This window comes from Alosa sapidissima, chromosome 10 (assembly GCF_018492685.1).
Source record: "Alosa sapidissima isolate fAloSap1 chromosome 10, fAloSap1.pri, whole genome shotgun sequence".
Classification (NCBI taxonomy): Eukaryota; Metazoa; Chordata; class Actinopteri; order Clupeiformes; family Clupeidae; genus Alosa; species Alosa sapidissima.
The window spans coordinates 24,070,072-24,093,278 of NC_055966.1; the positions used below are offsets into that span (position 1 = coordinate 24,070,072).

At 40.8% G+C, this 23,207-nt stretch overlaps 1 protein-coding gene and 1 long non-coding RNA gene across 7 annotated transcripts in view; both read right to left on the reverse strand.

The window, feature by feature from the left end:
* The window catches only part of LOC121721059 (ensconsin-like), a 38,363-nt gene that overhangs the window by 2,621 nt on the left and 12,535 nt on the right, over positions 1–23,207 (reverse strand). For 4 of the 6 annotated variants that reach the window (XM_042107639.1, XM_042107638.1, XM_042107642.1 and 1 more), the window contains 2 exons: positions 3,698–3,810; positions 2,427–2,554 (listed from right to left, as the gene is read on the reverse strand). In XM_042107639.1, the coding sequence (XP_041963573.1) occupies positions 2,427–2,554; positions 3,698–3,810 (241 nt within the window). The other 2 variants (XM_042107641.1, XM_042107640.1) reach the window with 2 other exon arrangements.
* On the reverse strand, positions 14,227–20,773 carry LOC121721063. The gene is made up of 4 exons (XR_006034733.1): positions 19,285–20,773; positions 16,100–16,199; positions 15,744–15,908; positions 14,227–14,772 (listed from the first exon to the last, which is right to left on the reverse strand). It is a non-coding gene; the product is annotated as an uncharacterized LOC121721063 (long non-coding RNA).

The window sequence follows — 23,207 nt, forward strand, 5'->3', positions numbered from 1 at the left end:
CTTTTCTGGTGCTGTAACTAAGGGTCTCAAACTCAAATAACCTGAGAGTGGCAATTTCCAAGTGATCCTCTTATAAGCAGTGGTGGAGGAAGTACTGAAACTCAGTACTTAAGTAAAAGTACAAATAAGCAGAGAAATATTTACTTTAGTAAAAGTACCACAATGCCAACTCTACTTAAGTAAAAGTAAAAAGTACCTGATTTTAAATGTACTTTAAGTATTACAAGTAAAAGTACTTGCATAATGATTTATTATCTTAATATAGGCCTATTCTAATAAAAAAAAAAATCAGTAGCCTATGAGGTGTGGCATTTTAATGAAGCTAGTTTTAGGTTTTAAGCTGATGTAATTGTGCTTACCATCCGTGGCCCAGTTTACATTCTGACTTACAATTCTGGAGACTAATTCTGGTTATCTAGTGTGATCTGCGATGAGTTAAGTATCATTCAGCAAAACACGAGAGCCTGAAGTTTATCGGGGTAGACAAGGGAAACGTCCGGTGTATCATAATGCCAATTCTGCTGGTCCAGATTGAACAGAAATGTTGTTGAGAAATGTGTCTTTATGATAAGGTTCAGTTCAACTTGCGCAGACGCGCATAAACATGGAATGAGCGCTCACTTTACTACCCCCCAAATGTAGGCTATGCCTCTTTATTTGATCACATAATTAAGAAATATTTTAATCTGGAACATGTTTAGTTTTTTTTCGGACAGCGGTTCTATAGTCTACCATTCATTTGTGCCGCAAATGATCAGAGGTGTGACAGACGCATGGGCATAGCCTGTAGCTTCGCTGCTCCGCGGACTCGCAATCTCATCGGAGAGGAGGCCCTAACGCTGCAGATAATAGACAGAGAAAGGCAAGCATATGCTTGGGGCACAGAACACAGTTGCATGTCCAGTATAGCCATGGTTCTGGTGAATATAGCCTACCGAATGCAGATGGCTACAAGCTCACACTTTGCCTGGTCTAGACTAGTTTCAAAGATTTAGAAGCGGGGCACGTAGCGCTCTATCTTTGGTAGCAACCCAGCCCCCTGGTGAAACAAACATGTTTTTTCAAAGAGAAAAAAAAAAAGATCATAAAATGTAATATAAAAAGGAACGATGGTGTTGTAGAAATGTAGCGGAGTAAAAGTACAGATAATTGCTGCAAAATGTAACGAAGTAAAAGTCAAAACTATGCACTATAGATTCTACTTAAGTAAAGTACAAATACGTGGAAAATTTACTTAAGTACAGTAACGAAGTATTTGTACTTCGTTACATTCCACCACTGCTTATAGGGGTGCAAGTGCAATATGGCATGAGAAAAAAATATGGCATGATCTTCTGCGCATACATTTGTACGTTTTGCCATGGTAGGCCCATTTGAGACTGATGTTTATTTTCAACATTGAATTACACCTTTGTATGAAACACACACTTTTGGAGTTTTTTTGAGAAAACAAACAAACCAGGACCATTTCAATAGCTCAACACAACTGCAACAACAATTGGTTTCCCCAGATTTAACACAAAATATCAAACTCAAATCATACCAAAATGCTGCGGGAAGTGAATACTGTCAAACAGACATGGTCAAAAGTCATGGTCACCCTTCACAAAAAGTTTTGCACTGATATAAGCACATTTTTCATTGTTAAAATCCAGTGCTAAGGTTAGGGGTAGTCAGATGTCAGCTGTGGTAGCATTCCTGAGAAATATCAGTCCATTTCTAATGGACAATAGGCTTAAATGTACTCACTTTACATTTCTATTGGTTTCTATGGAAAGCATGATGCAGCTGTTTATCAGTGCCAGAGGAAGCAAAATAGGCCCAGAGCATCACCTGGTCATGGCCATGCTTCACTTTAAACATGGTGCACCTTTCAGGATATTCTTCATACTTCCTCATCCAAACGTACTACTGTTCTATAAGCATGAACAGAATACGGAACCAAAACCATAGTGACGATAGGTTTGGCGGTTAATTCTATGGAGCAACGGAACAAACCGTAGAACTTTTTGGGCCTCCTGACCAGTGGTTATGTCTGGAAGATGCACAATGAAAGGTGCACCATGTTTAAAGTGAAGCATTGCCATGGCCAGGTGATGCTCTAGGTCTATTTTGCTGGGGCCTCAGGCGAGAAGTTTGAGACAACTGCTGTTAAAATTCTTAGAGGCAATTACAATTGTGGCTTCAGCAAAACACCTCATTTACATCGCTAGTTCTCATTTTTCTCTGTATTTTGGAATTGACTTCTATAAAGAGTAAGTTCAGTGGTACTGGAATTATACAAGTCTACATCATGTTGAAGCTTATGAGACAGAATTATGCTTTGTATGGTTGTGACACACCTCTCAAATAAAAAAAACAAGCTCAAAATCAATAGGATTATTCTCATCACTGAACTCTAATGATATAATGTGTAGACAAACCACCTCGCTTTGCAGTTCTGATCCTCTTCAAAGACCCAACCCCTCCAGGCTTTTCGTTCGTGTGTATCTGTTGCCATGGTTCCAATTCCTCCTCTACACACTCCATGAGAAATTCAGCATCAGACATTTTGCTACAAAACACAATGTGTAACACTCATCAGTGTGACTTCAGCGAAAGAGGGGGTGCAGCCATGTAATGTTTTTTAGTACATTTTGTAGTTGTTGGATGTGATGCTGATCACTTAGGAGTTTGAATCTTCCCATATACTATGTTTCCAGAAAGTTCTTTGGAATAACATTTCCCTGTATGAATGAAACGCTGTCCACCTGCTAGTTACCCTACTTATATTTAATATTTAAGAGATTATGCATGTTGTTGTTTTTTATCTGAACAAAAATGTAGGCTACAAATGCATTCTTCATACTTCAAGAACAGTGGATGTTTAATCAAAATACTATCATTCCGTGCAAAATCAGATAAGACGGTTGCAGCATCATCTCAGATTTTATTCAACGGTTACATGAAATGATATAAAAGCATACACGTGATCATGTAAAAAAGAGTGGAAACCAAAACACAAAAAATACAAAATGATAGATTTTTTACAGAAAAAGAGAATACTATAATGTATTAATGTTATTATTGAGCACAAATAATGGGCTTGAAGATTTTAAGGATTAAACAAAGGAAGGTTGTGTTTTTTGGTAATTTTCATAGGATGAAAATGGTGAGGTAGTTAGAAGGCACTTGAACATCTATGTGAAAGTAGCTCAGTCTATCATATTTAGTGTACATTGTTTTGCCTCAGGTACAAAAATGAAAACGCATTGGTATACAATGTTACCAAGTAAGGGTATTTATGTATGAATGAAAAATTAATGAAATCATTGGCACTTTATACGCTCAACGTTGATTTTCGTGTTCCTACTAGCTAGTAGCTACCCCACATACCATTATGGTCCTATGAACATTACCAAAAAATTTGCAATCACACTTTATTTTATCCTTAATATCTTCATGCGCATTTGTGCAGACTTCAAATATTGGCTCAACATTAATAAAGTATTGTATTTGCAGACAAAATAATGATTGGTGTCCTGTGGATACAAAAACGTGTGAAAACATTGGAATTTAACAAAAATATTTTACAGGTCTTACTTAATATTAGGTAGACACATTTTGAGCAAACTCTGAGACAGTGCAGCAACCATTTTCCTGGACTTTTACGGAATGACCGTATAGGTTAAGTTATTGATTTTATTTGTCTACCTACCGTTTTTCTGGGGGCTTTTGACAGTCTTGTAGATCTCCCTTTGTTTGGGCAGGTATTTGAACACAACTGACAGGGCTGTGATGATCTGCTGTAGGTGTCCCATTGTTGAAACGCTACAAAGAGCAAACCAAAAGTAAAAAAAGTAACATTAGTTGGAGTAGTTGGTCACAGCTGTTTTTTGCCTAGTAAGAGTATCATCAGATCTTGCTGTTTTTACATCTGTAGTGTGACAGTAGAAAAAAAGTGTGCTTAATGTTCTGTATTTGAGATAGGAAGCAAATTTGTGTGGAGCTAGTTCCTCAATTGTCACATGGTAGGATGTTCTGATTAGTGTAGACATCTTCCAAGTGCGGCAGTGTGTAATAGAAGTGATCTGGTTAATGCACAATTCGATCATGAAGTGAATAGAGTCTGGCAACTCTCGATTGGGAAACGTTTGCGACACTTGCATCGCAATGGGCACTAGCTTTGAAATCATTGATCCAGCCTTACCAATCACATTGATCAGGTTACTACTGATGCTACTTCGTTTAAACTTTACAAACTGAATAAACAGCACCAACTGTCAGGAAACAATGTATGTGTGTCTACCTTTGCTGTAAATAAATTTCCCCATTTTCTGACATTTGCAGGTGTACTTCCGTTTATGAAAATAAGTTTTGGAACAGTCTTCCCCTCTCGTCAGTGATTGGCCTGACATTTTTTACATTTTTGAGGGAAACTGTTATGAACTATGGTTTGTCAGACTAGATCTGGAGATCTAGAGACCAGGCTAGCACAATTCCAATCCATACTTCGAATGTTGCCTACTCACAATACTACATATAATTAATATAACTACATATAATAATTTGGGGCAGCCGTGGCCCACTGGTTAGCACTCTAACCGGATGGTTGCCGGTTCGAGCCCCGACCAGTGGGTCGCGGCTGAAGTGCCCTTGAGCAAGGCACCTAACCCCTCACTGCTCCCCGAGCGCCGCCGTTGAAGCAGGCAGCTCACTGCACCGGGATTAGTGTGTGCTTCACCTCACTGTGTGTTCACTGTGTGCTGTTTGTGTTTCACTAATTCACCGATTGGGTTAAATGCAGAGACCAAATTTCCCTCACAGGATCAAAAAAGTATATATACTTTATACTAATTTAATATATAATGTATAGAACGCCGGTCATTATTGGGAAAACTAGATGTACCACATAGTGATACAAAATATGACCGCCACCCAGTCCTGTACAACCTCTCCAGAAAAATAAATCACGCTTGTCAATTTCTCTCCATCCCCTACTCTTCCTCTTGCAACTTTTGTGTATGCTTGTATATGCGTACCTGTGTGGTACCTCTGTGTGTGCATACATGCGTGCCTGTGTTTGTGCTTGTGTGTGTGTGCGCATGCCTGTCTGTCTGTGCGTGTATGCTAATTTGTCTCTATCTACTATAGAGCCTGACCAATATGGGATTTTGAAAGCCGATACAGATTTCGATATTTATCAATAACTGATATATCGGCCGAGTCTTTTTTTCACAAACACAATAAAAAAAAATCTCATAATAAGGTTCTAATCAAGGTGGGGCATTATGTATTTGAATAGGCCTAATTATTGAGTTTCCTAATGAAAGGCATCTCATATATACAGTTTTTTTTAGAAATAAGAGTGTATAGAATAAAAAGAATAGTAAGAATAAAAGAGGTCTTTGTTCTGGGGAATGAATGTTAGCTCAGATGCTTACATTTATTTCGAGCAGACTTTTTGTGGTCTTAATGCAACATTTTACAAAGCACTGACAGGGCCACCAAGGACTGTGAGCGAGTCAACAGCAGAAAACCTATTTAGCCAGCAGAAATGTCCCAGCCAGGTGTTTAGGATGCATTGTAGACAGATCTTCCATCAGCAAACAATCCCATTAGCGTTAGCGTTGTGACTAATCAACTTAGCTCCTGTCAGTATGGTCAGAAAAGAATGGGATGACAGTCGTACAGTGCTGTTATCAATTTGCTCAGTATAACCGTATTTATGTTCCACAAATACACCAACAATCAAACTAGCCTCAATCATGCAACCAATGCTAAAGTTAACATTATTTTACCTATGGATATAACATTAATCAAGCATGTCCGATAAACACTCATTCATTAAGGTTTATTTCGGCTTCAAGAAGAAATGGGACTGACATTTCACGTGAAAATCATCCTACTATGGATGGATGGATGGATGGATGGATACTTTATTGATCCCCAAGGGGAAATTGAAGGTGCCAGTAGCTTAAGACATCACACACAAAATACACTACAACATGAATACTACAACAGAATGATAAAATAACAAATCCACACGACTCATATAGACAGTAAAAGATATTAAATCAAAGATCCACATGAATGTACTAACGGATGTATAAGCATGAGTCGCTTGCAGTGACACGGCAGGGACTAACCCTGTGTTTCATTATGCAGTGTTAAGGTGCTCTATGAAGTGTGTCATGGTGGTAGTGCAAAAAGTCCAACAGTGCAGGGATAAAGTCTAGAGACCAGCATTAAATATGGACATATAACAGAAAAATGTAAACATAGTAATATTAGACTTATAGCAGTGCCAGGATAAGTTTGAAGTAATAGGGTAACAGCCCTTGGTCAAGTATTAAGTTAGACCACAGTCCAGACTGGGGGATGGAGGAAGTGGTTGTGTGTATGGGCTAATATAGCCGGTAAACAGTAGACAGTGAAAGCAGTAAACGGTGGGCCAGTAGACGGTCAGTACACAAACATTGTTATAGGAGATGGAAATAGAGGAGAGGGTGGAGAGGCAGACAGACTATGCAGAGAAGGGCATCTCTCCTCTTCCCTTTAGTGAAGCACCTGGAAATCCAGCATTCTGGTGAGAGCACAATTTGAATTTGCTCAGTGAGAATAAATCTCTTAGCCTAGAAATCTAGACGCACCCTAGCGGCGGCAAATTAATTTGCTCAGCCTGTACGTCTAGTAGCAAACCATATGGATTTCTATTGGCTGACGCCGTGGACGTCATCCAATCACAGCGTTCCATTTTGTCTTAAAGCGGGCTTAACAGGATGACGACAGTCCTGCGACGGTGAACAACAAGGAAGGTGGCTATGGCGAACGAAGAGCGGTTGTTTGAATCGACGTTGGCGTCAACTTTGGAGGAGTTGGACTTGTGCTTTTCTTTGAAAGTTGAGCAACACAATGCACTTAAGTCATTCCTTTCGAAGAAGGATGTATTTGCCGTTTTGCCGACCGGATACGGTAAAAGTTTGATATATCAACTTGCTCCGTTGGTGGCCAAACGGATGGGACTCTATGAGAACCCACTCGTAGTTGTCGTTTCACCATTGATCGCACTTATGGAGGACCAGGTTAAGGAGGCGACCAAGTTCGGATTAACGGCCATGCAGCTTGGTATTGACAAATACAATAACATTCTGAGTGGGCATTGCCATTTGATATTTGGAAGTCCTGAAGCCTGGCTCCTGAAAAGACAATGGCGAGACATGTTGGCGTCCAGAGTCTTCCAGGATGACCTCCTTGGAATAGTGGTGAATGAGGGTCACCTGATTTACAAATGGTAAGCTATATGTGCATAGCATACTAGGAATGCTCTTCTTTGTCATCCTTTCCTATCGAAGTTGAATCATCAAATATGACCACTGTTATGGACTGATCCGACCTAACTGATTTCCAAAGCTGAATGCATTGCCATGTTGATAATGTTATTTACATATGTATTATTTATTATTAAAATGTACTGATTTATCCATCAGGGGCAAGGCTGGTAAAGGGGAGAGAGTGTTTTGCCAAACTGGGTGAACTTCGATCCATTGTCAAAGAAGGTGAGTGTGTAGTTTGTTTCATTGCATCCAGCTAGCCACACACACACTGGCCACCCAGCCAGTGAACAGACAAAGCAACCCCTTCCCCCCCACTCCTTAACTCATTGAGTGCCAAAAACGTAATATTACATTTTTAGCTTTTTTTTTTAAATTACGAAACTAGACACTCTAACACACCTTATATGTGATTTTAGGAACTCTGTGATGAATGGAAATGAAATATATGATGATCGAAAACTCATGAAAACGCACAATCTGGACATTTTATCATAACTCGGTTGCCGCTTTGGGTCGAATCAGTGACGCATGCACGTCATCTCAAAACCAGGCCATTTTCGTGGGTCTATCACTAGGTGGCAGTCTCGCCAGGTCTTGCTGATCACTTCCCGGAAAGTTTACCGGCAACACTTAATATTTCATGAAAGACGTTATATCTCCATTTCTAGTAAAAAACAGCGATTTTGATGAAAACTAGCCACTGTTTAGCTTGGGATTTCTCAGGAACAGAAGCGTGTAGAAATACACGGTTTGCACCCACTGAGAGCTTAAAGTCTCACCTTTTAAACGAGTTGTATATGTTCATTGTATGTGTTCATAGCTATAACACAGAATATGCTGTGGCTGTATAAAAATCATCAACAATAGTCTAGATTGCTGGCACTCTAGGACAAAGCTTCCGAAAACAGCTTGGCATTCAATGAGTTAAGACAGCCTCCATTTTGTTTACATGTCCCTCACCCAAGATGACTCTACATAGGCCTAACTCATTGTAGACACAGTCAAATGTATATTTATGAAATATGTATTAACTCACACAGCCATTGTCTTAAATGTCTGTTATTTATATTTTTTCCAGCCAAATGCTTTGACATTGTTATGGGAATTTATCAGCAGACCTTGACTCCAGAGCCATTATCAAGAAACAGCTCCATCTAGAGAATGCCACCCAAATCACCATAAGCCCAAACCGTACAAACATCAGACTTGGAATTTCAACTGTCTCTTCACAAAGTCTGGACTTCCTGGGTTGCATAGTGTCTTGCATTCCATCTCAACTAGTGAAAGGATGATGGTTTTCACCTCTTTAGACAGCTCCGTATGGTTCATGATGGACTTGGCTGCTGACCTCCATTGTCTGTTGTTGATTTGTTTAAAGATGACATCCTCTGCTGTTTCAAACACCTTCGGTGTGGCAATGGCCTAAAAGAATTTATATACATTTTTCAATGAAAATGTTGCTTTTCAAAGAAAAAAGTGGGCATGTTGTTAACACAGAGGTAATTGGTAACATGGGCAAGATATGTTATATCTAGCCTTCAAAGCCTACTAACGTTAGCCCACAAATATACGTAGAACTACCTTAACAACAGTATAGCTTGCCAGGCTAAAGTGCATTACATTACATCGCATCAACATGACCACAAGTGGTTGCACACAGGCTACACACACTAGCCCAATGCCCCCGGGCAGGACAAGACACCTTAACGTTTCTAGCTGATGAAAATGTGTCTCTAGGGTCAGACTGTACTGTAACTACTACAGTAACATACCGATCAAGTATTTAACACCATAAACTTACTGTTGTGATACTCCGTCGAACAGCTCCTCCTGGACTCGCAGGGTTGTCTCTCTTCTCCGTTGTCGTTCCTGAGGTGGCTTCTTCTTTCTTTTCACTTTCCACCCATCTCCAATACACTGGCAGGTCTCGTTCCAGTCTCGATAACAAGTTTAGACACGGATGACAAATTCGTTTGGACTTTCCTGGTGCCTTTACCACGGCCACTCCGACATGTTGAAGTCTCTCGGATATCTTCTGCGCTTTCTTTATCGTATCAAAAATACTTGTAGCGTGTACTAATGCACCAGCTACACGAAGTTGTTTGTTGCAAAATCGACAAAAGTCGTCGGTCTCCATCATCACTGTATCTTCATTAAAATATTCTCCAAAACTCACAACACGTAGCAGAATCTTTCCTCAGTTTACATCCCCGTTCACTGTTTCAGTCGCTCTGGCCACGTCACCCTGCTTTTTGTTCTGATTGGTCGTAGCGCTGGCCTATTGCATGCCTAGGCAGTTCTCTGCCTGCCCCTTGGATTAAGCGAAGTGAATGGGTCGATTCCAGCCTACATTTGACTGTTTTGATTGTGACAATATAGATCTGGGAACCTTAGGACAACCACGATGTAACTAGGCTATCCGAGACCAACCTACTAATACATAGCTGTTAAATAATCGGAAGGGGCTGCATGACACACATGACGGAGAAAAACACACCATCATAACAAAACATGACCACGAGTAGGTTAATACGAAACTGGCTGCTATGAAGAAGCTAATAGAGACCAGGACGATCGGATGACCAGTTAGCCTACAGGACGTTAAAATACACGGTAGTACAACAAATTTACCTCTGTAATATTCCTTCGAACATTAGCTCTACCAGAACTGGCGGGTTTGTGGTACAACTTTTCCAGAGCCCTTGGTGTTTTGGATTGAGTGCGCTCAAGGTCTCTTTTATCAGAACGACCTGTTGAGGCTTCATCTTGTTTCTCATCCTCTATCCATCTCCAATACACAGGCAAATCTCGTTCCAGTCTTGTTAAAAGGGAGACACACCGCCGACAAATCCTTTTCGACACTGGTCTGTTTACTAACGTCACGCCAACATGAGAAAGTCTTTCGGATATACTTTGTTTCCCATATTTTTTGAAAATGTTGATTGAGTGTTTGTCCGAACCAAATTTTCTCACATTCTGCTTGCAAAAACGGCAAAAGTCGTCTTGTGGCTCCATTTCCAGTAGGCTACATTTGTGTCTCTCAGTCAAACAAACTCGTTTCCGTCGCTCTGGATACGTCATTCCGTGTATTATTCTGATTGGTCGTAGTGATATTTTCAAATGCATTTTACTGTCTATGGGTGCCGCCCCCCGCTTTGGGCCATTTGAGAGGGAGTACATTTACTCCTCTATAGGGCCTACTTAAGTCGCTTTTTTTCCATGTATCTGTACTTTATTTGAGTATTTCAATTTTGTTAAACTTTTTTAACAAAGTAGCTCGCTACTTCCTCCCCCTCCCTCCTGTGCTGCTCCCATGCAATTGAAACTCTCCTAAACGCACATCTCGTCTGTGATTTGCTGGAACAGTTTGTTATGTTTTTATGGGCTAGGTTTGCCCAGGTTGTTTTTGTTGCCGTTTTTGGAGCCTGGGCTGTCCACTGAGATCACTTTTTTTTTACAGTGTATTCAGGACACAGACAACTAGCTGTTGGTTAGGTGATGTTTGCCATCGAGCATCTAAGTATCTAAGACGAGATATCACATTGGTTTGTTATTAGTTCTTTCTACATACAATTCTTAGTTGATTTTGTCCTTGAATGAAGGAGAAAGGCTCAATGAATGCCTATTTCTGTGCCAAATCATTTCAACAATAGTAAATACAACTGTATTAGTCATAATACATTTCAGGACTTTTACTTTTTAACACTTACATTTGAAGGCAAGTACTTTTGTACTTCCACTCAACTGGAAATGTAAAAGGCGGACTTCTACTTTTACTGGAGTAACATTTAACCATGTGTATCTCTACTCATTCAAGTACAGGATTTGTGTAGCCTGACGAGCCAGACCCACGTCAAGATGTAGGGTCTGGGAACTCACCATTGGCAGTGCTCAATCCAAGGGGCGGGATAAACAGTTGTCTTTCAGATTGCCTCTGCACGCAATAGGATAGCACTACAACTCATGAGTCCCATGCATTTTCCCAAAAGCGGAGCTAGTTGGCTAGTTGATCAAACTTTTGCCAACTTAAGAAAAAGCTTAACTCAGGTCTCGAGACCGCTGTTCACCAGCAGCAGCATCTATCTTCTTTGTTTTCAAGTAGCAGGGAATTCACGTGGAACCGTTGCAACTCTGCTGTCATTATGTTAAGCCCGTCCACCGACTCTACACAATGTGATTGGCCTGACCGAAGTTTGGTTTTTCCAGCTCACAAGCCAACGGAGATTTGCTACCCTGGCTGCAAATTACATTTGCTGCCGCTAGGGTGCATCTAGACTTTATAGGCTAGGATTTGTGTACTTCGTCTACCACTGCCCGTAGCAGATGTTTTTTGTAAAAATAGGCTAACGATGATGTCATGACCACGTGATTTTCTGTCACACAGTATTTTTTACAGTCTATGGTAGAGACAGGTTGCCAACGTCACAGCTTCTCCAACACACATATTGCACACTGCCCTCTCCCCACATACACAGCACACTATCCCTCGTCATCCCCCCCAACACACACACCAAGACCCCTGGCAGTTGGGTTAGCCCCTTGAGCCGTGGATCTGCCCAAGGTTTCTTCCTTGGTAAGGGAGTTTTTCCTTGCCCCTGTTGCTCTTGGGTGCGCCTTGTTGGTGCACCCCCCCTTATCCCAATCCATCCCCCACCTTTCTTATGCAGCCCTTGCCACTAAATCTACTAAACCCCTCTTCTACTGCACTTTACCACATACTCTGTGGTTAATTAATCTAAATTAATCACATGCATCCATTTTTGCTATGAACATATCTTAAAAACAAGTTTGGCAGATGAGTGAATCAATGAACAGCCAAACCAACATTATAGACTTTAAAGTTTGACGTGTCTCTCTTATTACAATTATCCCTTTATTTGGGTCAGGCATCAGCATAGTGCCTGGTGTGATAAATGCAAATAACTTAAGTTACCACTCACTGTCAATTACATGTGCAGAGTAGGCTACCCTAACACCAAGGTAATGTGTGGAATACCACCTATGATTTATCCTTTTTTTGGCCATTTAAACATGTAGATTTTTATTCACATAATTACTAGGTTGTTGCCTTTATGTTTTGTTTTTTATGTTGTATTTTAATGTTCACAGCTTTGTTTTTGTTTTCTCCCAAAGTATCAGTTTGTCATCATTGGAGTTCAACTGAGGCTACCCTAACTGCACTGTATTATTTGCAGTTCTTATGCAGGATATGCAATATTTTGGACATGTAAATATTATTGTACTACACTGTACTTATAACAAACTGCAGTATAACTTAAGTTATTTGTTGTAGCTACGACACGCTACAGCATGCTTACCTCCGTAATACTCCTCTGAGTAGTACTGCCTCGACCAGAACTTGAAGGGCAAGACTTTCAAACCCCTACATGTTTTAGACTGAGTAGGCTCCTGTTCTCCTTCATAAGCGTACTCTGTCGATGCCGTCGCTTTGTCGTAGTCGTAGTTCTCTTCCCATCTTCTATATACGGGCAAATCGCGTTCTAATCGCGAAAGAAGTGAGACACACCGCTGGCACATTCTATCAGATTTTCCCATTTCTTGTACGACTGTCAATCCAAGATCTTTCAGTCTGTCCGAGATGCGAGGTCTACGAAATTTGGCAAAAATGTTGGTCGAGTATCTGTAGACACCAGTTGCTTTCATCGCCCCCATGATTATGTTGTTTTTTCCACTATGTTTAATGTGCCTTACCGTCGTAATGTGTGAAAAAACATGGATGCCACAGGAAAAGTTAAAGCATACGCTCACTAATCTTAAATGAACAACTGTATTTGCTTAAAGATATGGTGTAAGACGCTTGTGAAAGAAGGATATGCCATTTTCAAGTGGCAAAAACGGCAAATTCCCAAGTTCACATTAAAACTGTTGGACATGAAAGTCCATATGGACTACAAATTAACTACAATGTGACGATGAGCCCCCAACTGGGCAACTCAGGCAGCAAAATCTTCCCCCAGTTTCCCACCTCTTATTCCCACATGAAGTGACGTGAATGATGTTACAAGATTATCAGTAATCATAATGTAATGATTTTACTTCAAAAGAAAAACATACCTGTTTTTCTTTGGAGAAATTGACTTTTTTCGACAAATTCACTGGTCAGCTACAGCCAGAGCAAGCAAATGTCCTCTTCTCTCGAGAGCTTGCTCTGTCTACATCTGAGTCAATGAGTTACTTATCTTATTAATTCAAGACAACCTTTTGCATTTTTGTTGTTTGTGAGCAGGCTCAAACACCACCACCAAATATATATATAAAAAAAAATGTTGAGTCTGCTGTACACATACTCTTTTCATGTCACACGATGGCTTTCCGATGGCTTTCCGAACTCATTTAATAGCAAAAGAATACCAGAAAGATTACTTAAAAGTCAGTCATTCAGACTCAATGGTCAGTGCATCTGCTAGGCTTATGAAAAGCCTAGTCATAAATGAGTAAGTGGTTTTAGCCTTCCCAGACCTTTCCTTTTTCAATTTTACCAATTGATCACTCAGCATTCAACTCCAGATGCTTGCCTTCATTATATAAATCCCATGAAATCAATAATGCATTAGGTCTGGTATTGGATAAGGATGTAGAATACTTGGTCATTACTCATGTCAGTGACCATGTGAATGAAAAGTGGCATCGGTGAATCATCCTCTTTTGTCTGTGAGGAACTGCTGAGTGATGATGGGTCAGATTAACATCATGGTTGTGTGCTAAAAATTCTACTCTCTGGAATGCATTTTGTTTAAAAAAGTTGTTCTACATCTATTAACTTGTGTTAGACAACTGTTACACACCTTTTCTGTTATGTAACAATGAAGAATAAGTAAGCTCTGTATAAAATGGAATAAGGGTCTTCAGCAATCTCTGATGTCTTATCAACTCAAACATGCACTCTACATTAAGAAATTAAATATCTTTTATTGAAAATCTTACTCATCCAAACTTTTTTTCAGAGATCCCTTTTTATTTTTTTGACATCTGAATTTCAGAAGTGTCAACAGCCTGTTTTCCAACAGAGATCTACTTCCCCGTCTTCAAATGGCACTGTTGTGACTGATGTCCATTGCGTGGCCTGCTTCTTTCTCATGATGCTTAACATTATGCATCAGATGTTTATCCGACCTGTCCACACTTGCTGTTGCCGTCAACAACTTCAGCTCCAACCTGGCCTCTCACTGCAGTGATCCTGGCCAGGAAAGTCCAAGGACTGGTTAGAGAAAGGATACGCCCCCATCATGGAAAAGTAAAGCACTGTTTTTCTTTAAATGAAGCATCCATCATAGTCTGAAGAGTAAGCACAATGGGATACTGCACTTCGCTGCTTTCTTCCTTCATCATTTTGAGGTAACAGGAAGTATTGGTATTCACAACTGGTTTACAACCAGCAGAAAACCAGAAGGCAGAGCTGTGACCGGAACTGAAGCCATGGGGGTGAGGAGAGATGCTGTGGGAGCACAGATTACATCACATTACGTATGGAGCCCATACTGTAATCACTTACATATGTTCACTTAATTTACAAAATAATGTGTCTATTAGGGGGAGAGAGAGAGAGAGACCATCACCGTTTCTTAAAGTCAAGGATGGGTCCTTCAAAGCCACTTTTTCAAGGACATTACATTATCGAATCTCGCCAAGCACTGTTGCAAGGTCAAGGGTGCGCTTTCAAATTCTATTAAGTACCGAGTCCTTCGTTCTGAGAATTTGAGGATGCATGCGTGTATCCTCTGCACGCTTGGAACACCCATAATCCTGTGCGCACATTTATGGAAGATTTAAAATCTGTATGTATCTGTATGTATGTAAATGTAAACATTGTGTAATTGTCACTATGCAAAGTAACCAAAATAAATTATGGGCTCAAATCATTTTGACAACTTTGAGTGCCTTTGCAAGCTAAATATTACACTTTCCTCTTTACGATTTGCTTAATCGTTGCTCTGTGGCTTATATTGGTAAATTAATAAACATGTATAATTTTATTTATACACGTGGGAGAATGACTGGTGCATTCATTGTTTTTCAAAAAGAAGCAGGCAGGAGGTATTGATTTTTAATAACACAATCCTGCAGCTTCCTGCACACTCGCTAGTCTGTTCCATTGTGTGTTTTCCGAATGCTAAGAAGAATGCCTCGTGAGGCTTGCCTCATCTTTGAAGGATTTGACTCGGCAGGGCTAGTTCTTCCAAGCATGAATCCTTGGCTTTGAGAAACAGTCTCTGTGTACACTTCCTGGTAACGTAATCCATGACTATTGTCAGTACCTCAGTCTAGGAGTACATCTTAATGGCTTTAGTCCCTTTAGTGCTGCACAGTCCACAGTCCAAAGTAAACATGACACCCATACCTTACTAGTGTGCACAGTGTATGTCTCAGCAGACCTGAAGAGTGCCACAGGTATTCACAGGTACTCACGTGTGTTGGTGAGCAGGGGCACCGCCGTGTCTTTGCTGCTGCCTGTGTTGCCAGATAAAGCCTGGCCTGATAGCACCACGTGAGTGGATGACACTGGAGCAGGAGCAGGGGCTGGGGCAGAGGCAGGGACAAGGACACGAGTCACCACTGCAGGCTTTCTAGTAACTGTAAAAGATGGTAGACAAGAGACAGTTTCCTTATCTGATGCTGTAAACATTCATAGAGGCAATTACAAATATGTCAAAATGCATCCCATTTACAAATCCAGTGTCTGTGAATTGCTGTGATATTTGGTGTCTGAAGAAAGTCAGACTGTGAAATGAGTGGTACTGGAAAGTCCAAAGCAGACAAACCACCTTGCTTTAGTTCTGCTTCTCACAACTCTTTGTTCTTGTGTATCTGCTGCCATGGTTCCAATTCCTCCTCCATACACTCCATGAACAAATCAGCATCAACCTACAAAACACAATGTTTAACAACACTCATCAGTGTGACTTCAATTGAAGAGGAGGGTGCAGCCATTTGATGTTTTACAGTTAAAGTACATTTTGTAGTTGTTTGAACCACTAGCCTGGCTCCCCCCATCTACGTACTTCTGCTTAATTTCATTCCGCTTCAGTAGTAGGAGAGAGCCAGTAGGGGTTAGCGTCTTTCAAAGACGAGAGATGAACGAGAAGCGAGTCCAGGAAGTAAAACGCATCATACCGGAAGTGCTCATTGGAATAACTTTACTGTCTATGGGGAATACAGCAGGAAAAACTCGTAGTCTTTTACTGTCTATGGAAAATTATTGTCTCATTAGGCATCACCTTTTTATAATTACTTGTAATTTATATTTATTTATTAAATACTGTAATCGATTACACCTGACTGTCCACACAATCTGCCAGTCAACTGGGAGGAGCTAGAAAAGACGGCCCCAGACACACTAGCTGACATGACTCATGGGAGATATTTGGGGGCCAAGCAGCGAAGCTGCGAAGGCACCCATTGTGTTTGTTAGTTTTCTTATTATTATTCCTCTGGCATGGGAGTCTATGGCAGCCCATAGAACCGTCTGGTGAAAAGTTGTTAAATTTGGCACACTAATTAGGCAGAGTCCCACAATTAATTTCACCAAGATTCAGGTCGGCTCCTCGAACGCTCTAGCGCCACCAATAGGCCAAAGTTACACATGCTTTCACGCACGTAACTTCTGACCCATTGGCCTGATTTTGAAAAATTACTGTTGGAATCCTTGGACCAAGCAGAGTTCAACGCACCCTATGACGTCAATTTCCGCCATGATGGATTTTCCGCCATTTTGGATATTGTCAAAAACCTTTAAAAAGTTTCATGGCTCACATAGTTTGTCCGATTTTCACGAAACTTAGTACATATGATCTTCAGACCAAGCAGCACAAAAGTTATCCCTTTTCCTATTCAGAACTAAAACCGTTCTCCTGTAACAGCCATTCGAAATTTGTGGCGAAGCCGCCAAACAGTAAGTGAGCTCATATCGCCGCAACCATTTCATGTATCATAACCAAACTTGTACGTGGACTTATGACCCCATCCGGAGGATGTCCAAAAACTTTGGTGACCTTTCACCTCTAGGGGGCGCTGCAATTAGGAAAAATGTGTTGCCTGTTGCTGCTGTTGTGTTTGGAATTAAAATGTACTAGTGGGGTCTGTTAATACTGTTGGTAGTCCAAAGGCTGACCCAAGCCAAATTCTGATGTCATTGTAATTGATTCGGCCGCCATATTGAATTTAATCAAAAACACCTAAAAGTTTTCACAGGTCACAAAGTTTGTCCGATTTTCACGAAACTTGGTGCAGATGATCTTCAGACCAAGCCTCAAAAAAGTTATCCATTTTTGTCTTCAAATCTAAAACCGTTCGCCCGTTAACAGCCAATTAAAATTGTCAGCAAAGCTGCCAAACAGGAAGTGAAGTGATGTCTCAGCAAGGTTTTCTCGTGTCAAGACTAAACTTACTACATGTGCTCAGGACCCAATTAGGAGGAGGCTCAAGAAATTTGGTACATAGTGTGGCGCTATAATCACAGGAAGTAGGCTCATATCTCAGCAATGCTTTCACATATAGAAACCAAACTTGGTATATGGACTTAGGACCCCAACCTGAGGACACACAATACATTTGGTGACCTTCGTCCACTAGGGGGGCGCTAGAGATACAGGAAATTAGCTCATATCTCAGCAACGCCTTTACATATCGAAACCAAACTTGGTATATGGACTCGGGACCCGATACTGAGGACACACAATACATTTGGTGTAATTTGACCACTAGGGGCGCTATAATTAGGAAGACTTTTTCGTATTGACACCAAACTTGGTACCTTGATTCGTGAACACATCCTAAAGACCCACAATTAATTTGGTGTGCTTTGACCACAAGGGGTGCTATAATTATCAACACGTTCACCGATTTAAACCAAACTTGGTATGTGGACTTAGGAGTACATCTTGAGGACACACAATAAATTCGGTGACCTTCGAATCCAGTCCAATCCAATTCAATCCAATCAAGTCCAATCCAATCTAACACAACACAGTCAAGTCCAGTCCAATCCAATCCCAACTCCTGCTCAACTGCTTAACTGCTTGGCCCCCTCATTGCTGCTTGCAGCTATATTGTGGAATTATGTTTGCATTGAATACGGTTTAAATGTCCTTCCTATTCATTAAAATGAACATGATGACTGTCAAAATAAATTACTAATAAACCATTGTTGACATACACTTAAGTCAGCATTATAGCACATCAATTCAGTAGACTATTATGTGTGTCATCGGTGTACAGTATTTCCCTTAGGAATTTTTTCAGCAGCGTAGGGCTGGGATAAACGATTATTTTTTAAACGATTAATTTAACGATTCATTTTTTCAGTCCGATTCGATCATCTCCCCATTAATTCACTAATAGCAACTTATACATGTTTATTTACACATCTGAATGAAAAAAACATGAATTCTTTCATGCTCATTGAGCTCAATGCAAATCAAACCAGCTAATAGGCTAACTGAAATAACACCCATGTCAATCTCTAGGTATGGTGAAGGGTATGTGATGTGGGGCTATTTTAATTCCAAAGGCCAAGGTAACTTTATCAGGATGCACAGTATTCTGGATCCATGAAATAACTGGCCTTTAAAAATAAAAATCTGCCTGTCTCTATGGGAATTTAACATAGGGGTGGGAATACTTATGACCCCTGTATTTTAAGGAAGAACATTTATTTATTTATGATACATTATTCATTCACTAAGAAAATTGGTGTCCTTAAAGGTTAGATATTTCCTCATTTTAAACTTAAGGCATTAAGATCAATTTCCAAAAGATGATTTTATATTCCTCTTTTCAGTCAACTTTAGCATGGGTGCCAATACTTTTGGCCATCACTGTATGTATATATATATATATACATACACACACACACACACACACCACACAACAAAAGACCAAAACAACAACATAACCTAGTTAGGGTACAGGTCTATCTTCATTAACTTCATTATTGTCTTGTTTTACCCACCTCAATCACACTCTGTGATGGTATGTCAGCCTCCTGGACTTTTTTTACGCTCCTTGGGGTTTTGGAGGGTGTGTTGTCTCCGGCCAGGTGTTGAGTGTCTCTTTTTTCTTCTTATTGTGAAAAATGTCCATGCTGGCTGTAACCTTACAATTACAGTGCAGCATTTGCGACGACTGACTGAAGTAGCATGTTGTGCAGAACTAGACCTAATTTTGACAGTTGACTCCATATACTCCCATCTTTGTCCTTACTGTCGAATATTTGCTTTGAATTGATAATTCTACCTTGGATGTGTACATTTGTTTCACACATTCGGCAGCAGTCGTTATCAGACATAGTCACTCTCCACTAAGTTTAGCTTAATTCTTTGCGATGGACGATGGTAGATATTTGATTAGCCTACTAGCACTGATCCAAAGAGTAGAAAAAGAGAACAGACTCTGGTAGAAGTTACCAGTAGGGGTTAACGGAACGTTCATGGGCACGGGAAAAAACTTTTTTCCTAGTGAAATCATCATCATTCACTTCACTTCACTTAATGTGGGAATAAGAGGTGAGAAACTAAGGCTAGATTTTGCTAACGGAGTTGCCCAGTTGAGGGCTCGTTGTCACTTTCGCAGTCACGTTGTTTGTTTGTAATCCAGGTGGCCTTTCATGTCCAACAGTGTTAATGTAAACTTGGGAATTAGCCGTTTTTTGTCACTTGAAAGCTGCATATCCTTCTTTCACAAGGGTCTTACACTAGTCTAGAAATCTAGACGCATGCGAGCTGTCAAAACAAAACTCTCGTCAGGCCAATCACATTGTGTATAGAGTCAGTGGGCGGGCTTAACATAATGACGAGAAAAGAAGAAGAAACTGCATTGAGGTCATTCTCACAAAAGAAGGATGTATTTGATGTTTTGCCGACCAGATACAGCAAAAGTTTGATCTACCAACTAGCTCCGCTGGTGGGAAAACGCATGGGACTCGCCATATGCCACAACCCGCTTGTGATTGTTCCCTCACCACTGATAGCGCTTATGGAGGACAAGTTAAAGGAGGCTACAAAATTTGGACTGAAGGCCATGCAAATTGGCAAAGGCGACCAGGAGGACATTCGAAGCGGCCGGTGCCAGTTGGTATACGGGAGTCCTGAATCCTGGCTTCTTTACAAGGAATGGCGAGATATGCTGGCCACCAAGGTCTTCCAAGACAACGTTTTCGGAATTGTGGTGGAAGAGGTTCATCTCACGTACAAATAGTAAGTATGTTTTAGCGATAAAGTAGATATCAAAAAAGTAATCTGAACTGAATGATTTTGGTGGTAGCCTACGCTACAACCAAACCTACAACAAACAACTCTGATGTTACAGTTTTATAGGGTCTGATGTTAAATTACGGCAGTGAGGCCTAAACAGAGCCCAGCCAAAAACTCCAATAACATTTTTATCAACTTTGAGGGACAGCTATGACCATGCAGGATCATCCAGACCAAACGTGACGATTTTGCTATATACTATTCCTACTATGTACCAGCATGCAAAATTTGAGCCTCGTACATGGTTTAGTTCTTGCGCTATGGGCTTGTGAACTTTGACAAAAAAATCGACACCCCCCCTAAAACTGGCTGTATCTTGGAAAGTATTGATCTTGCATAAAAATAATTTTACAGGGTGTCTCCTGGGTAACATTAGCCTGACGTAGTCATACTCAATTCTAGTCCGAATATGAGTCTGATACTGCTCCATTGGGACATAATTATGGGGCGTGTTTCAACCGATACAGGGGGGGGGGGATGCCTCTGCACTCAATTGGATAGACCTAAACAATCAGAGCAACGAAATAGCTTACTGTGAGGTGTAGGAAGAAAACACACGAACCATCCTTCTTCTCCACAAATGCCTTAACATTGTTTTCTGGTCTTTTGTAAAAGTTAGTGCCGTCAATAACTCCTAGCCTACAACACTCATTAGCAAAATCTAAGAGATAGGTAGTAGGGTACGCTATTAGGAAAAAACTGATACCCTCCGTTTTTAAAAATAATTCTGTTGAACACTGATATGCTACAAACATGTTAAGCATCTGGGAAAGGCTGTCGCAAATCCCTCGAACAGGTGGTCAATCAGGTGGTCAATCAAGAGATTTCAAACGAGCGAGGGAACATGTCGCAAGCAACAGCGCTGTTTTCCCTTGATGAAAGTGAAACCATGACTTTTCCCACTCAACTTTGGCCAAAGTTTTCAGAAATAATAGTTTTCAGTGATAAAACTTCATTAAATGATATGCATTTTCCATATGGGATCTTAAAAGCCATGTATCCTAGCCACAGCGTTTTTGGGTATACAAACAGTCGGGATCTAGTCATAATCGTGGTTACCGCCCCCAGTTACTGTGGTTACTAGTGTTGCGCGGGCCAGATTATGACCCGCGGATTCGGGTGTAGGGCCTATCACATTACACGCGGTATGCACTATGAAATGCGTTATTGTCAATGACTTGCGCGCGCAAGAACTGGTCTGCCTCTGCGCTGAGCAAAGCGCAGCGCAAGCGGCAATCATGTTGAACTTTGACTGCGGCGCGCTGTAAGTCCTTGGTATTTTGTGCTGAGCCCGGCGGCAAGTACAACAAAAATCTTTGGGAGGTTACCTCAACCAAGAGCAACCTAGCAGCGAGCGCAGCGCATACCGTGTACAATGTGATAGGCCCTTGAGACTTGAGGTAAAATCGTGGGTGGGTCGGGTCAAATTTGATAGATAGGCTAGCAACATTCTGGGTTAACATATTCATGTGAGTGTGCGGTAGGCTAAAGTGAAATTCCAACAAACCGAACCAAAATCACATTATCCTTATTACAGGCGTCAATGACTGTACGTACAGACCGCCGCCGACTTGAGCTTCCAAAGAAGCTCTGGTCGCCCTGTCAAGGACGCTTGTCAAAAAAGTATAGGGAAGCTTTGGACGCTCTGACGTGACAGAACATGATTGAACGTAAAATGTTATCTTAATAGTTTATTCTATTCGATTGGTTGCTGGTCGTTGGTCGCTGAACCGCGTCATAGCTCATTACCATAAAGTTGACTGACTTTCAACTTTCTGCTTGACGCTCAAGACGCCTAAAACACGACGCCGATGGATTTGCCGCTTCTGGTAGCTGAGAGAAGCCGGCTTCCATTGAAAATGAATGACTTCCTGAAGTGGCTCTGTGCGTGTGTGTCCCTGCATGGGGTTACGTTTGATTCATGTTCGAAGTCAGAAGTAGGTCAGTTGTTGTATGTATAAGTTGTATCAGATAACACTGTAAAATGTGTGTGGGAATTTCTCGCATTATGATGGCTAGAGTTGCGGGACTTGCATAAATGATGCGCTATACCTGCAATCCCGCGCTTAAATTTAGGCCCTGAGAGTAAACCCTGAGTAAACCAGACTCAAATAAAAGTAAAATAGATAATTATATAATATTGCGATACTTTGCACTACTGTATCGATATAATTGCGTGCACAAAATATTGCAATACTGAACAGAATCGACCCCCCCCCCCCCACTACTCTGTTCCTCTCTCCGTCTCTGTCTCAAATGCACATGCACACCAGAGTTGATTGGATACAAAAATACCCCATTGGAGGGGACAAAGCCTATCCATATAATACAAATAAATAAACAGTTGTTTGAACTAATTATCCAGATGATCGCCTTAATTAGCATATATTTCATAAAATGAACTATGAACAGATAACATTTAGATCCTAACCACGATTATCTGGCAATGTCCCTGCTGCTGTTGCGTGAGTTATTATTGGGTGCGGGATATAAAAAACCCTGACCAGACTAGACTGACTAGAACCTATGTGCTTAATGAGGATGATGGGGGGGGGGGGGGGGGGTACTATAACGTAAAGTTCATCAGATTGAGGTGAATGACTACATATGGGCTGATTATAAA